The sequence below is a fragment of the Alosa sapidissima genome, chromosome 8 (genome assembly GCF_018492685.1).
Source record: "Alosa sapidissima isolate fAloSap1 chromosome 8, fAloSap1.pri, whole genome shotgun sequence".
In the NCBI taxonomy this organism is placed as follows: domain Eukaryota; kingdom Metazoa; phylum Chordata; class Actinopteri; order Clupeiformes; family Clupeidae; genus Alosa; species Alosa sapidissima.
This window is the reverse complement of record NC_055964.1, coordinates 24,850,586-24,863,038: the sequence shown is the minus strand read 5'-3', so window position 1 is coordinate 24,863,038 and position 12,453 is coordinate 24,850,586. Positions and strand designations below refer to the sequence as shown.

Genomic DNA, 12,453 nt, shown 5'->3' with positions numbered 1-12,453 from the left:
GAGTGTGTGGGACTGGGTGTGCTTCTGTGTACGAGTCTACATATGAGTGTGCTGGGGTTTGGGTGTATACCTGCTTTGCTGTAGAGGAACTGCAGGTTGCTGAGCTGGATGTCGAAGCTGTCGTAGGCTCTGGACATGATGTCCTCCAGGGTGCTGCTGCCAACAGAGAGATGAGGCAGGCCCTTTCGCGTCTTACTGGACATCTACACACACACACACACACACACACACAAATACATAAGGGATACTGAATGACTCATTAGAGCAACACTGGTATTGTTTGAACCTCTTCTATATTTAAACCCATCAGGCAGGACTGTCTCCTTTTGAAAGAAAATATGTGTTTTGACTGTGCCACTGAAAACAGAAGACGAGCTCTAGCTGCTCATACTGACCATTGCAGGGTTGACAGAGGCCAAACACGACTCACACACACTCTCTCACACACTGACACACACGCACACTGACACACACGCACACTCACACCTTAGGGGCAGCCGTGGCCTACTGGTTAGCGCTTCGGACTTGTAACCGGAGGGTTGCCGGTTCGAACCCCGACCAGTAGGCGTGGCTGAAGTGCCCTTGAGCAAGGCACCTAACCCCTCACTGCTGCCCGAGCGCCGCTGTTGTTGCAGGCAGTTAACTGCTCCGGGATTAGTGTGTGCTTCACCTCACTGTGTGTTAACTGTGGGCTGTTTAACTAATTCACGGATTGGGATAAATGCAGAGACCAAATTTCCAAATTCACAGGATCAAAAGAGTATATATAAATGTATATTTTCATTTATTTGTAATAAACCCTCCTATACTTTTGGATATCAAAACACCTGTGGACGTGGATTATTCTCCTTTGGACAAGTGGGTCAGACATTCTAGCTCAGCCACCATAGTGGTCAACAGGACAACAAAAGAAACCACTACACTTATACTTATATACCTTCAGGTGTCCCAGGTCCAGCAGGATGAGGTTCTCCTTGCCACTGTAGAAGCCGCCCTGAGGCACGATGACGTACGAGGCCATGAGGTTGACCCTCAGGTCCAGCACCTTCTGAGTCTCGATCACATACATGAGGCCTGCAGGGAGAGCACAGGGCCGGTTAACAGTGCAACACACCCAGCAACCCTGCAGCCTCACAGGGCCAAACGCTGCCGCTAATAGCACATGCAATCAGCACATTTGCAAAATGGAACACGCCTTGGAGAAAAAGGCAAATAGGAACGATAGGAAACTCAAACGGCTGGCCTGATAACAAAGGGTTCACTATAAGCAAGGTGTCTGGTGTCAGGAGATCCACAAGAGGCTTCACCCTCTCTTTATGTGCCATGTGAATGAAGCAACAAGAACAACCTGGAAAAACCACCACGTTTCAGTAAAAGGTGGCAGCATAGTCTTTGTCCATGAGTTTGGTTAAGATGTTAAACAGAACACTGGCATCACTGAGTGGGCTGTAAGTTTTAGGGCTTCTAGATTATGATGGTGGTCTGAAATATAATGTGTGTGTGTGTGTGTGTGTGTGTGTGTGTGTGTGTGTGTGTGTGTGTGTGTGTGTGTGTGTGCGTGCGCATTAGACCTGTAGCGGTGCGGTCTTTGAACTGCTCCAGCTTCATGAGTGTCGCATTGGTCAGCTCATCCAGCTGGACATCATCAGGGAGCAGGAAGAATGTTGACAGGCTATTCACCGTCATCTACACACACACACAGACACACACAGACAGGTTTAGTGGTTTGAGAAAACCAAAAGAGGAAGATTTCCTGTGGCTGGCAGTTATACACCACACACAAACAAGAGGGTGCTTTTGGTTTCATGCATAGTTGGATAAATAAATTGCACATTAATACACATACAGCATCATAAATGATCTCCAGTGGCTGGGCGTCGGCGTGTAGTTTCTGGTCAGCCGAGCCGTCCAGTGGGTTGGTCTCAAACATCAGCGTCAGGAGCGGGTTGTGATTCTCCACAGCCACACGCCGCGAAGACAGCAGGATAGGAGCCACGCGGTTTCGAGGAAGTCCAGTCACTTCAAACGATGACAGCTGGGCAGACACCCTATGAGGCAGGCAGAAACACACACACACACACACACACTTCCATTTAACATACAAACACCTGTAAGAGCCCGTGGCTGATTGATAAATACGGCAGACTAGTAGAGTAGAGAGTGTGTAAGAGGAGAAGAGAGAGGAGTAGAGTAGAGAGTGTGTAAGAGGTGAAGAGAGAGGAGTAGAGTAGAGAGTGTGTAAGAGAGGTGAAGAGAGAGGAGTAGAGTAGAGAGTGTGTGTAAGAGGTGAAGAGAGAGGAGTAGAGTAGAGAGTGTGTAAGAGAGGAGTAGAGTAGAGAGTATGTAAGAGAGGTGCAGAGAGAGGAGTAGTAGAGTAGAGAGTGTGTGTAAGAGGTGAAGAGAGAGTAGTAGAGTAGCGAGTGTGTAAGAGAGAGGAGTAGTAGATTAGAGAGTGTGTAAGAGGTGGTGAGAGAGGAGTGTGTACCCGAAGGCCTGCGCTCCTGGTCTCTGGGTCAGCATGGCACTCAGGTCCATCACGGCCAACTTGAGGATCTCTGGCTTGTCTGAACTCTCCTTCAAGCTCACACTCATGCTGACCAGCTGGAAGCTCACCTTCATGTCCACAAACTACACACACAAACACACACACAAACAAACACAATAGACAATAAACATGCTAAAAACATAAACAAAATGGCCATCAGGTTAAAAAAGACTGGTAATTATGAGTGTGTGTATGTGTGTGTGGACATACATTTTTGGGCAAGTTGTGATTGACGGCTATCTCACTGTAACCAATGGCCTTGTAGAGTTTGTCTTTCTCCGCCGGTGTCATAAGGTCATCAAACCCTGCAGAAAACAGTCCCACCCCCCCAAAACAGGGCTAAGTTGAATCTTAACAGCTCTCACAGATTCACTGTCTAACAACCTACAGGTAAACTGATCCTGGATCACAGCTATGCCCTCACTGGCCATCAGGAAGACTCAAAAAAGAATGTGTTAAACCGGTGTAGAACAGGCTGGAGAGGCAAGAACCTTGTTTGACTGAAACAAGACCAGGGGCCTGTCCTACGAAGCGGGGTTTCTGGCTTATCTGGGTAACTTCGAGAGTAACTTGATCACGTGTGGCGTAACTTCCCGATTAATCCGTACTACGAAAGGTGGATAGGTTTTAACCAAGGTACAGTATGCTGCCATGGCAATTTACGCTGCATCTCAAACCTGCTCTGAGCAGGTTATGTTCTTGGTTAACCCGAGGTTTCCGTTAACCACACCCTTTATAAGTACCACCCCTCTACTAACAATTCGAGACAATGTCGGCGTACCTGGATGATCCATAGCCTACGACATTGGAGCGCAAATCGTGAGGGGCTCTCTTCGCAGGGCGAGGGGTTTTAGAGACCGCCATATATTCTCTATGAAGATATAGATTGTCAGCCGAGGGAATTCGTTATCTTTGTCAGATGATCTAGGCAGAAGTCTGTAATGTCACCCGTCATAGCAATGCCCTTACGTGGACATTCATGTATTCCACGTAACTAAATACTGTATGTCCGAAAATAAATCGGACATAGGCCTAGCCTACAGTATGCTGAACATCTGAGCAAGAATAGCCTAAAATAAATCGGACATAGGCCTAGCCTAGGCTACAGTAGGCCTAATAATTTTAACAAACTTGTTGAATTGAATGTCATACAGTATTACTGTACCCTGCACATAAAGGCTACACATTTCCACAGCACCAGAATCCGACCGAATGCCTCCCTCAACCCCGTTCATAATCAGCCTTCCACTATTATTTGCGATGGCCAACTCCTCTGCTACTGTAAAACACTCTGGTGCCTTACAGTAGTGTTCAAAGACACCTTTTTCTTGTTAGCTGTAAAACAGAGGCCAAGTGAAGGCTATAAGCATAGGCCTACATGTTTTCATAATTAAGAAATATTATTGCAAGCTATAACTATAAACTATTCTGAATAATGTGTTTGTGTTTCACTTTCACCTGCTGCCATGTGCGTTTAGCAATGGTGTTGCATCTGAAATGTTCACAGGATTAGGCATACACTCAATCAGTCAATGGGGGCTACTTAAACATTCAATTATCCTATTACTGTAATCTATATGCCCACTTCTGAATTGTATTGCATCTGTAGGCATTTCTCTGTACTCAAAATAGGCAATTTAATTATTTCAACTCATTTCAGACATTCCGCAAGCTATTAATCCTCCATAACACATATTTAAAGAACATGTGGAAATAAAACTTTACTTTTAGGCTACCCGATCTGCAATACGTTGCCAACAGCCTTGCCTTGCTTTGTTCACTGCCGACGTATTTGATTTTTGTCGTAGAGTGGGTTTTAATTCCTCATAACTTGTCATAATAATTGTGCATTCCTCATCCGTAAAATAAGGTGAACGCGTCATCACTGAAAGTGGTGACCTGCGCTGCAACCCGCCCCTTTTATGTGAATGCGCACAAACTCCAATTAGGTTAACCCCGGCTCAACAAATCAACTTCATAATCAGCGTCGTAGTACCGATTAACACCACTTAAGATAACCAGGTTTTGTCAACCCTGGTTTAACAAAGTAACCCTGGGTTACATCTGGGTAGGTTAAGCTCCCTTCGTAGTGCAGGCCCCTGGACAAATGAAACTCATCATATTCAATCCAGGGATCCCATGCCTGATGATCCCAGGAGTCCCAAACTTGACAACATTTTTAGAATGAAACTCAAGCTCGAGCTTTTCCACATTTAGGTTTGTTTGTTTGTTTGTCTGTCTGTCTGTCTGTTTGTTTGTTTGCATGTGTGTTTATGTTTAGGTGCTGACCTCCGGTTTTGACAGTCTCTTTGCTCTTAGGTGAGGTTTCCGATCCCCAGCTCCACATCCAGCCAAACCAGCCCTGCGACTCCTCCACCTCCGCCTTCTGACCTGGACGAATCACAGGCAGCCCCGCCCGCATCGCCTGGCAACGGCACACACACACACGGCAGCTGAACTCATGGCCAGTCATAACCGACTAGTAGACAATTGGCTGCATGTAAAATGGGTGGGAGCAGCAGATGCAGAGTATAGAGGGTCACTTTGAAATGTATGATTTCAAAGTGAACAGAACAAAGGGAATGAATGAAGGATGATGGGTAGAGGGCTTCATTAATGATGAACACATGGATATGTGTTGTATACCTCCATTTCTGCTTGCTGGCGTGCCAGTGTGATATTGAAGATGTCTAAAGTCTTCTCAGTTTCCTGTTAAATGGACAAAGCAGAAATGTCACAAAAAGAAAGACATTCTGTGTGCATTTCAAGTTGAAGTGTATGTGTGTGTGTGCGCGCGTGTGCGTGTACGTGTGTGTGCGCGTTTACCTGCAACTCTCTCAGCATAGACTCCATAGGTTTCTTGTTGGTGATCTTGTGTTTGTAGAGTCCCCTGTAGCGCTTGACTGTTTGTCTGTGGCGGCGGATGTGCTGCCACGACCACATGTGCAGACGAGGCTTCACGTTCACCTCCAGGATCCCCGCGATGACATAGCGCCACCTAACATTATCAATAGAACAAATATTAATAACGCCACCTAACATTATCAATAGAACAAATATTAATAACACCACCTAACATTATCAATAGAACAAATATTAATAACACCATCCAGTTTATAAGATACTCTTTCCAGCATATTACTTGCATACAAACTCAAGTGTGCAGTCACCATGCCGAGACAAACAACAGACTCAAACATACAATAGGCTTTATGCATGACTCCATTTTGGATTCGCTTGTACTGGCATATCAACTTCCTGTGTACATTAAAACATTGGCAAACATGGCTTGTTTCTATAGTCATTGTCTTCAGGACCTTGTCTCATGGTAATGTAGACCAACTCTGTGAAAATGTTGTGTGCCACTCCCTCCAGCAAACAGGGTTTAAAAAGGGTTCTTAACCTTACTCAAGCAACTGATGTTACTGAACTGGTTAGATAACTTTAGCTATGTTGTTCAACTAGCAATAGCCTACTAAAACTGGCAGGCCAGTAATCTGTCATTTTCTGTCATAGCCTACTGTTTACAGCGTAAACAGGAAGTGGATTGCCCAGTAGGAAGTGAATCCAAAATGGAGTCGTGCATAGAGCCCATTTACTTATCTATTTGTGTGTGGACAGACACCCACACAGACATAAAGTATATAAATATATACATATACATATGCATACATAAATACTGCACACACAGAGACACACACTAACCATAGGAAGGCATTGTTATGAAGGGGCAGGTCTGGACGGTATTTCCTGTATGGCAAATTGCGCGACATCATGTCCACTGAACCCAGTAGCTCCAGGATGCTGACATACTGTGGCAGAGGGAGAAGCTCATGGGTCACGGGTCAGAGTTCAGGGGTAAAACAGCCATAGAGGTGTAAATGTGTGTGGCACAATCTTGGTTTTATGGTTTTATCAGTGTGCGTGTGTGAATACATTATTGCTTATTGTTCATGTGAGTGTGATGTTAGTATAGGTTAGGTCACATAGTAGGGAAAGCACTGACTGACAAGCGGGGCTTTAACGCTCATTAATACGTCAACGACACACCTCTATATGCAGAGAGGATCCTTGGTACAGGCCTGTTTTCCCTCATTAACATTTTGCCAGCTGTGAGTCAGGCAAAACTTGTCTTTGGACTTTGGACACCACCCCGTGAAAATTGAATGTGTCAAAAGAAGCGACGCTTGGGCTTTTGGGTTGCGCAGGGAGAGAGCGTGAGGCTACACCGGACTGTGAGAGTGAGTCACCTCTCACTGAGCTCCACCTACACGCATGGTGTTACTTCCTAGTCTTTACCTTTAATACCTACACAATGTGTACAATTAGCGGTGTTGGGTTCTGTTTTGACTCTCTTTTCCATTGCCAATTGCAGGAGGCTTTTAAGATTAAGTTTAACATGCCCTAGACTTCCGTCTGCATTTTAACAATGTACGATATTTATTGTTTCCAGTGAATATGAGAAGAGTCATAATTACCTGTGGCCTGCTGAGCTCCACAGACACGTTAGGGAGATTGACCATCAGGTCCACTTTAGGGGCCGATAAGTCCACATCAGACCGTGGGTTCATTCTCAGTTTGGCTCGCGCCGAGATTGGTCGGAATACTGGAGACCACAAGCACACCATTATAACATTACACACTGGAGAATGCACGCACGCACGCGCGCACATACACACACACACTCACACACGTAATAAAGGGACCTACCATATTGATAATCTTGAGGGATGGAACCCTCCACAGCAACATTATGTCTCAGACATCTCTGTACAGGAGAGGAGAGAAATATGTATTGTATGAGATGACAGATCTGTTACACATGACCATTCTGTGTAATTCTGAGTGTCTGCTGTGTGTGTTTGTGTGTTTGTGTGTGTGTGTGTGTGTGTGTGTGTGTGTGTGTGTGGTGGTCTTACCAGCGCCTGGTCTGGGGCGTGATTGGAGTAGAGCTCAGAGTTGGTGTTCCAGTAGGCAAATAGGCTGTCTAGCCGCACCAGCTGCAGGACATAGAAACACCATGTTTAACACACGCACACAACAGATATAGAAAAATACACACAGAACAGATGACATCTTTAGAGTGGAATACAATGTGAAAAGGTAAATGGTTCTGTGTTTTTCTTTTATGTGCACATGAGGGTTACCTTGAAGAACAGTTTGGCTTTATCATCCAGCAGACATGGATGCCAATTAGCATCTGCTGTCTAAGGAGAGAAAAAAATTCAAACCCCATCAACATATTCTCTCTCTCTCGCTCTCACACACTCACACTGTATAAACTGAATCATATACTGAATCAGTTTACCTGCAGGCTGAGGTTTTGTAGAGATACTCCAAATGAAATGGGGGAGGATGGGTTGGTTATCTGCAGATGGACACACACACACACACACACACACACACACACACACACACACACACACACACACACGTTGATTACAATATAACCATGTAAGGAAATGTTTAAAATCCTAAATATTTTGGGTATACATTTGTGAATGACTATGTATTTTGTCATAGTTTTGATATTTTTATTATGGTTCTAAAATGTTGGACATCAAATATAATGTACTGTACTTTAATGTACTGTACTGTATGTGTGTATGTTTCTGAGTGTGAAATTGCGGCTGTGAATGTGCGACAGCACGTCATATGGGTGTGAATGTCTTGACTGACCAAGATACCATATGGTTGTTATACTGTGAGTGTGCTTGTGTAAATACTCACATCATCCTCATAACGGATGTGGATGTTGGAAATCTTCACCTGGAGGTTTTTGATCACCTGAGTGACAAGTTTCTCCACAAAGGTGTCCTGCTTCTGCAGCTGAGGATTCTCTGAGGTAGCACAACAGCACATACAGTTAAACAACAACAACAACAACAACAACAAAATACCCCCATCACAGACACACACACAGACACACACACACACCTTGTTCAGCTGCTCTCTGTTTGGTCTCTTCAATACGTTGGAGCTCCCTCTGACGAGCTTCCTGTAGCTGTCGTTCCTCCTTCTCAGCATCATACTTAATACCTAAAAACACACACACGCACACGCACACGCACACGCACAAAAGATGGAAACACATGATTAAAAATGTTTATGGAAAAGCAGTGAAAACATGTACCCGCACCAACTCTCACCTCAAACAAAGAGTACAAGAGATTATCTCTTCAAATACTCCCAGATATTGATATTCACACACGTTGTATGAGTATCTGGTGGATCAATTGTATGTTGCCTCATGTGGTAGGCTATTTTGTGGGAGCGGGGCCTCACAGCAAATGTAGCCTAGGGGCCCATGACCACTTTAAAGGGACACCAGGTAAGCCTGATGCTTTTTCTCTACGAAACTCCCCCTCGCTCGGTCTGAAGCTCTTTTCCTTTTCTTTGCATCTTCCGTCAAGGGTTTTCGCTGCTTCTTCGCCGGCTCTGCCATTATACACACGTTTGCAACAATCTCTAGCGTTTCGTTGGCCTGCCTCTGTGCTGTAAACTGATCCTGCTTCGGTCGGCGGGTAGGATACACCGAACTTGAAAGTGGGATATTCTTCCTACAGGCAGTAGGGGCGGGCGAGAGAGCCTTCATTCGCCCCGTAATGAGTCATTTAACCATATATCGACTTACGAAGATGATTAATTAACACGAAAACGTTGCCTGGTGTCCCTTTAATCCACCCCTGCACCCATATATTCAGGGGAACACAACTGGACCCATGAGCACACAACCAAACACAAAGCAACATACTGGCAGTGGGAACGATGAGCAGGTAGACTTCATCTAGAGTGGCCTCCACAGACTGAGTGTAAAGATTCTTCCAAGGGATCTTCAGCTCCAGGCGTCCTTAAAATAATTAAACACACACACACACGCATAGTCAGACACACACAGTCAGAAGCAGACTGGGCAGCACAGTAAGGCAGAGAGCAGTGATGATGCCATTACCAATACCTAATGACTACAAATGAACAATCAAACACCACATGATTCACCACTGTGTGTGTGTGTGTGTGTGTGTGTGTGTGTGTGTGTGTGTGTGTACACCAGAGGAGAATAACATATCCATTGATTGCTGAATGCTCTGAGCTATAAAAACTGAGGCAGATTCTTGCACTGCTAAAACAAACATGAACACACACACACTTTCTTGGTCAGGCCAGGCCCAGTACAAATATTGACATTTAGTACAATCAAAAGATGGACAAGCATGCTGACTTGACAAGTGTGTATTGACAGACAAAAACCTGATACAGTATGCACCAGAGTTGGAATAAGGAATCTGTTGCAAGCTGAACTAACATTCTTTCTTTAAAAATGAATGTTATCTAGTAGTACCTGTTCTCTGGTTGGCTATGGAACATACAGTAGATGTTGACACCAGAAATATTCTTTCACTTTCACCCACCCATTCAAGACTGAAATTAAATGAAATGCTTCTTACCTATGTGTCCTGCCCGTACTTTAAAAGGAATGTCCAACTGGCTCTAAAAAAACAACAAAAGACAATTTGTCACGCTAACACATAAGCCAGGAAACTGCTCAGTTTTAACCATGCATTCTCTGCTGCAACACAACATGAGCATCACTGTTCAACAATTACACTGTATAGGGAAATAAAGTATTGCTATAGCCACAAGTACGTAGGTCAGCTCTAATTCTGGCTGAAATGACCCTTATAAAATGTTCTTCCATTCTCATGGTATTTGGACATGCATAACGAACACATCCAGTTATGACAAGTTAGGCCTACATTGCCTACAAGGGCACTTATTAACATACGCAGAAAACAGGCAAATTCATACTTACAAGGGCATTTTCCTTTATTTCTAGGTTTTTCAGGATAGCGTCACCTGCAGAGCAAAACATTTATTAAAGGCTATTCAAACACAACAAAACAGACACAATATACAAAGTTAATTATCAAACAGACACAAAGAATACACACAGTGACCCAAAAACAGGATATTTGTTAATAAGCCTATAAACCATTTTACTATCCTCTCACTCACTCACACACACACACACACACACACACACACACACACACAAGCTTGAAAGTGCTCGGATCAATAATTGTGTGTGCTGAGGTCTTACCAGCCATACACAAAAGTGTACACGCACGCACGCAGGCACGCACGCACATGACCCAGTGAGTTAAAACGAAAACGCAAGCCGTGGACACTTACCAACAGAAGTTAATGTAGGCTCAATAATGCAGTGTAAACATTAGGCTACCACACCTATTCCCACCTTCAACATACAGAAGACTTATCCATCTGAAGTCTGAGCTCCTGTAGAAGAGTTCCAAAAGCTTAAGTATACCTTTTTCCGTGACACGTTAGGCTAGGGTGAGGTCTCTTCCAAACACAAATGTCCAAAGAGGCAAGTGCGCAGTACATTAGCAGCCACTCAATCAATTTGCAACACGCGAAGGTCTGGAATCCCTGAGCGCCACAATATGTCTAGGCTAATTCTTAAGCCAAATTAACGCGTAGAGCATAACTGCTGAGCTTTATCACACTTCGCTCGTAAAGCTCGTCTAGACTCTAGGTCAGTGGTTTTCAAAGTGGGGGCCGGGCCCCCTGGGGGGCCGCGGGGGGGTGCCAGGGGGGCCTCAGCAAGTTGGAGGGAAAAATAAAAGCAAGAAACAAATACATTTGAAACATTTAAAATATACTATGAGGGTTGTTATACAATGCCATTATAATAATGTGACGCATATCTGAACATATTTCCCATGATAATGACTGGGAATAATAGTAGACTGATGGCTCTCATATAGCAGAAAGCCCCAAATAATTTTTTTACACACTGTATGCTCCATCGCGATGTGGTTGTGGCTAAAATAGTTATTAGATTAGCTTAATGTATTTTTACATTTGCCGTAGTATTGTCGATGGGTTTAATTAATAAAACATCAAGGGGGTCCTTGGCCAGAACCTAGTGGTATTTAGGGGGCCTTGTCGTGGAAAAGTTTGGGAACCCCTGCTCTAGATAAAGCAGAAGATCAATTAACTTTAGGGAGAGCTGTTACTCAATGTAGAAACTGTACTCTGCAGGGATACAGTGAAAGTCGTGTGTTAACCTATTTAGCCACAGTGGTTTGAAGTGTGTCCACACTGTCTGCTTGTGGTTTGTGATTGAAGAAGAGTTCTTGTTAACTTAGAAGATATTCAGGAACTGTTGAACACATGTGGCGTGCACATTTAGCTTACATAGCTTACCATGTCTGCTGTGATTATTTAAAAACTGTGAGACCAATGTTAGCCACAGACAGCTAGGTTAGCTAATTAAAAGTTAAGGTTACCGTCTTTATGTTGAGGAAAATGTTTCTTATGCTTACAGCTGGTAACAATGCAGAGGGAAGATTAAAGTTTTCAACTCTTCAGAGCAATAATTAGAATTCTATATCCCTGGCTGACCGTGGGTCCACATAACCTTAGCTGACATGACAGAGCTAGCTGATAGCGACAAAGTGATAATGCTATATGGTTCAATTACACACGTCCACTGCTAAAATTTGCGAACAAAAAGTGTGCAATTTCTCTCACGACACAGCGCACACAGTTTGAGCTTCATCTTTGTCTTTCAATTAACATAAAGCCATATGCCCACGGAAAGCAAGGTCTGGTATCAATAACGTTGAGATGCCTTGACGCCGCCCAAACACTGTCAGCAAGCACTTTACCTCCCCATATTCCAAGACTGAGTTGGGAACTGTCGAGGTTGACCACATAGTCGCCAAGAAACCTGTTGAGGACGTCCACGACCACAGACTCAAATACCATCTTGCCTCCTGGTTAGTTTAAAGCCGCTCAGGATCCATGGTGGCTTCGGTTTCGGGATGGCAGCTTGTTCACAGAGCGCCAGGTCAATTTCCTGAAATAAACACAGGCGTACA

General features: G+C 44.2%; 1 protein-coding gene across 4 annotated transcripts in view; it reads right to left on the bottom strand.

Annotated features, from left to right (window-relative positions):
* Positions 1–12,453, bottom strand: part of vps13a (vacuolar protein sorting 13 homolog A) — a 44,225-nt gene extending 31,772 nt beyond the window's left edge. For all 4 annotated transcript variants that reach the window (XM_042101478.1, XM_042101479.1, XM_042101480.1 and 1 more), the window contains exons 1-21: positions 12,241–12,453; positions 10,359–10,402; positions 9,994–10,036; positions 9,300–9,395; positions 8,483–8,584; positions 8,276–8,385; positions 7,854–7,913; positions 7,693–7,752; positions 7,465–7,545; positions 7,256–7,313; positions 7,024–7,151; positions 6,251–6,357; positions 5,372–5,543; positions 5,192–5,254; positions 4,835–4,970; positions 2,756–2,850; positions 2,486–2,628; positions 1,847–2,048; positions 1,572–1,686; positions 938–1,074; positions 71–203 (exon numbers count right to left, since the gene is read on the bottom strand). In XM_042101478.1, the coding sequence (XP_041957412.1) occupies positions 71–203; positions 938–1,074; positions 1,572–1,686; positions 1,847–2,048; positions 2,486–2,628; positions 2,756–2,850; positions 4,835–4,970; positions 5,192–5,254; positions 5,372–5,543; positions 6,251–6,357; positions 7,024–7,151; positions 7,256–7,313; positions 7,465–7,545; positions 7,693–7,752; positions 7,854–7,913; positions 8,276–8,385; positions 8,483–8,584; positions 9,300–9,395; positions 9,994–10,036; positions 10,359–10,402; positions 12,241–12,340 (2,185 nt within the window). In that variant the 5' untranslated portion in view covers positions 12,341–12,453. The remainder of the gene's footprint in view (positions 1–70; positions 204–937; positions 1,075–1,571; positions 1,687–1,846; positions 2,049–2,485; positions 2,629–2,755; positions 2,851–4,834; positions 4,971–5,191; positions 5,255–5,371; positions 5,544–6,250; positions 6,358–7,023; positions 7,152–7,255; positions 7,314–7,464; positions 7,546–7,692; positions 7,753–7,853; positions 7,914–8,275; positions 8,386–8,482; positions 8,585–9,299; positions 9,396–9,993; positions 10,037–10,358; positions 10,403–12,240) is intronic.